Consider the following 4,405-nt stretch of genomic DNA (forward strand, 5'->3'; position numbering starts at 1 on the left):
ATGAATGAAAGGTTATGTTTTCAATTTATTAAATTGAGTAAGAAAAAATTACCGAAATATATGTTACGAAACAGAAGAAGAAAGAACAAATTTGTGAAGGAAAAAAAATATATGATACAAAACGGAAGAATAAATAATATACGAAAAAAAAGACTAATTGTATCACAAGAAGCAAATCGAAAGGGAAGAAAAAAGAACAAATTTGTGAAGGAAAAAGAATATATGATACGAAACGGAAGAATAACTAATATACGAGAAAAAGTCTAATTGTATCACAAGAAGCAAATCGGAAGGGAAGAAAAAAGAACAAATTTGTGAAGGAAAAAAAAATATATGATACGAAACGAAAAAATAAATAATATAAAAAAAGACTAATTGCATCACAAGAAGCAAATCGAAAGGGAAGAAGAAAGAACAAATGTTTTTTGTAATAGCAATCGAAAAAGAATGCCGATGTCGAAATTGATGATCATGAGAAATTAACTTTTAGTTGGTGAAATTGAAAATATTTATTTTTTAGGATAATAAACAATATTATTACCATATAAGATAATAATTTATACCACATTTAAACCATTCTAAAGTTAATAAATATTACATTAAGAAATTATAAATATATATATATATATATATATATATATATATATTAATAATTAAGAAAGTTTCAATTGATATAATAAATATGATTGTTGATAATTAAGAAAAATATTGTTCAAGATTAATGAAATTTGGATAATAAGGTAAATTCATCCATTCTTTTGTGAAAAATATTAGTTCATTTAAGACTTTTATGTAATATATTAAAAAAAAATAACCATTGTGTAATATCATATAACAATTTAGGCTATTTTAGTTGAAACCCCGTTTTTTAATGTTTTTATTTACAGGATAGTGATTGTGATACTAGAGCCTCACCACAATTGCTAGTTTGCGACATCGTCCATTATGCCCTGCCCCAAAAGTCACTTCATGCGACCAAATGGAGGCATGCCACCTAGATACTTAATGCCTATCACCCCGTGTGACAAACGTCGAACGCCTAGTAAGCGAAATAACCTTTGAACTCTAACTTTAGACAAAGCTCCAACTTTAAACTTTAGAGACCTTCTCAACTCAATGCAACAAAATTACACAACTTAAGCAATTGAATTAGAAAACTCACTTAGCTTTTCTTTAACCATAAGTATAGAATAATGTAGCAAAAATAAATAAACACAGCCTTCTATTTCTTAGACCAATGCTTTACATTTACATTTCTCTTTTCTTTAATACAGAGGTAAATCCTAAATCTTGAACGTCTATCCTATCCTTTACATAAACTCTCTTGCAGCCCTTGACATTCAAGGTGTTTAGGAGTATAATCTCTCCCTTACTACAAGGAAATATAAAGGGAACACCGCTTGCTCGCTTAGCTTCCACACGAAGCAACTCCTCTTACCCTTCTTACCCTCAACGTCTGAAATTTATTTTACATTTGAGTACAAGTTATTTATGTGGGTTAACATTGGAAAAAATCTTTTGGTGATATGGTAGCAACAAGTGCAAAATTTTGATCTATGAAAAAGATTGGAGACTTGGCTTCAGCGGGAAAGAACTCTAAGTTTCAGATTTATAATTTGACAAAAAGTCCAACAATGCATCTCATCCCATTGGCAATACAAATTCAGATAATATTGAGCATTGATTGATGAAGCCCAACACTTAAACCAGATAACAAGGAGGGCCAAAATGAAGCAAATTGGAAAAAGAAAAAAAAAAAAAAGGATCAAAGCAGCTTAATACCTGCTTCCCTCACAGAATCAATAACAGCTTTGACCTTACCATGATATTTCTGTTCTCTTTTCAAGTGCACACAAACAGCCGGGATTCCCTTAAGCAAAAGCCTCTCTCCCAACAATTTTCCAATCTTTGCAGCAGCAGCCACATCCCTTGTCGACTCCATACTTGACCGCAATGCCTTCTCTTGTGAGCTTGCGGCCGAAGCAACAGTGGCTGTTTCAGAGTGGATCACCTGGGCACTCACAAACTTGTTTGTGAAGTGCATCTTCAAGACATATGGCTTTAGATACTGGATTAATCTTGGTGGCTTGATAGGAGGAGGAATCACCATCTCCCTTGACTACTCCAACTCAATTATACTCTAAACAACACAAGTAAGGGTGAATATCAGAATCTTCAATCCTCTCAAGCTTAAGCTAAGCTACCACTCGGTTAGTTCTTCATTAATATATTTGTTCAAATACTATTGTTTTCCCTATTTTCATTCATCATTTTTCCCTTAAAAACAAACTTTCGTAGAGAAAAAGAAAATGAAAGAACAAAAACCACCTCCGATCAAGCGAAGTGAATCCTAACACATAAATACAAAAAAGATAAGTGACACATGGGCATCTAAACAAATCATTGTTTGATAGTCCTAGCTTTCCAAGTAATGGAAATGGGTAATGGTTATGCTATACTATTAGTAGCAACAAATAAAAAGGGCAATTGTTCTTGAAAGATTTAAAATAGCATCATTCATAAGACCAAGGTATACATACATTAGTTCTATTTTGCAAAAATTTTTCGCTAAATGAATATTAGTAGTGAAAATGGACAACAAAACCAATGAGCATGGATTAGACGGACCCAATTTTCAACAACACTAGTGGGTTTGATTTAACTGATTCAGTTTCGACTAATTTGTGCTTATATTGTGCCCGGTTCCTCATGGTTTCAATTTGCAAAGACCCAAGCCAAATTCAGGAAACTCTACCCACTATGGCCACTGCAAAGTGTTTTCCAAAAGGTTCAAAAAACTCATAAACATAAATCCAAACTGAAAACAGCAGTATCGAATTTTCCCACATACATTCAACATTATAGAATCGGGGTAGCCACTTTGAGCAAGCCCCTCAAATAATTCCCCCAAGCTGAAAGAGAAAAGTGAAACTCCCAATCATGGTAACAAACAATGCTCATTACATTCCTATACTATCAACAATTCTAGCAACATACTGAACCCAATAAACGGTTTCAAAAGAAAAGGAAAACAAATTAGAAACAAAATTCATCAGCAAGATGTAAGATATCTTAGATGCATCTAGAAATGACAGTGGTCTAACCCTCCATTCCATTGGAAATCCGAAAGAACTTTAAATCCTTTCACTGACCTAATTAATACTAAATTTACCCTATTCTGAAGTTAATTGAGTGAAGAAATAAGAAGAAAGAGAAGGAGAAAAGAAGAGATCCGGGAAGACCTTGATGGGAAACGGCTACGTGAGGTTGCCGGAAGAACACGCCTATCGCCTACACAACAGACAATTGGAGAGAGAGGCAGGAAAAAGTTATAAGAAGAAACCATGGTTTAGGTTTTATACAAAATGGAAAGATTCAGAGAAAGTACGCAGTTGTGATATAAAACATCGCTAATATCTTAAAATAAAATATATTTTCTATATTTTTAGGACAATTATAACTAATTATTAATTATAAATAATTTTCGAAATGGAAAACTTACCTATAAATATAAGAGATCTTTTAAAAAATATAAAAAAACGAAAAAAATATTTAGACTCTTTAAAACAATTACAAAATCGAAAAAAGCTAAGAGACCCACCGTATAAAATACAAAAAAATACCCTATCAACCATGTCGTCAATAACGCGTGCGTAATATATTTGCGATCGTTTAGATATAACTACAATTTATACGCGATCGTTTAGATATGACTATAATTTATACGCAATCGTTTATATATGGTTACAAGGCGATCGTTTAGATATGATTATAATTTATATGCGATCGTTTATATATAGCTACAATTTATATGCAATCGTTTATATATGGCTACAATTTATACGTGATCGTTTAAATATGACTACAATTTATCTTTTTCAATTCTATCGTTTTATTTTGTTACGCGATCGTTTAGATTTGGGAACCCAAATCTAAATGATTTTTTTTAAAATTTGGTACACAATTTTTTTTAATTCTTTTGGTACATGATCGTTTACATTTCTTTACATGATCGTTTACTTTTTTAATGATCGTTTACATTTTGTTACTCCAATCTAAATGATTTTTTTTCAAGATTCTTTATACACAATTTTTTTTTACATAATCGTTTACATTTGGCTACTCCAATCTAAATGATTTTTTTTTCAAGATTCTTTATACACGATCTTTTAGATTTTTCTATTTTGTTGTATACAGTCTTATACACAGTCGTTTAAATTTGGTTACCTAAATGTAAACGCGTAAAAAAAAAAAAAGAAAAGAAGAAAGACGATGGAAATAAATTGCAGCGAAAAAAAGAAGAGTAAAAGTAGAAAGACGATGGAAAGAAATCGAAGTGGAAAAAACGAAGAGGAAAAGAAGAAAAACGATGGAAAGATTAAATGGCATAAATAAAGAATTAAAA

General features: G+C 31.3%; 1 protein-coding gene across 1 annotated transcript; it reads right to left on the reverse strand.

The window, feature by feature from the left end:
* Positions 1 to 1,579: 1,579 nt before the first annotated feature.
* Positions 1,580 to 3,382, reverse strand: LOC103500999 (uncharacterized). Its single transcript, XM_008464477.3, has 2 exons — positions 3,243 to 3,382; positions 1,580 to 2,140 (listed from the first exon to the last, which is right to left on the reverse strand). The coding sequence occupies exon 2, from the start codon at positions 2,108 to 2,110 to the stop codon at positions 1,766 to 1,768; it is 345 nt and encodes a 114-aa protein (XP_008462699.1). The 5' UTR covers positions 2,111 to 2,140; positions 3,243 to 3,382; the 3' UTR covers positions 1,580 to 1,765.
* Positions 3,383 to 4,405: the final 1,023 nt, after the last annotated feature.

This window comes from Cucumis melo, chromosome 2 (assembly GCF_025177605.1).
Source record: "Cucumis melo cultivar AY chromosome 2, USDA_Cmelo_AY_1.0, whole genome shotgun sequence".
Lineage (NCBI taxonomy): Eukaryota > Viridiplantae > Streptophyta > Magnoliopsida > Cucurbitales > Cucurbitaceae > Cucumis > Cucumis melo.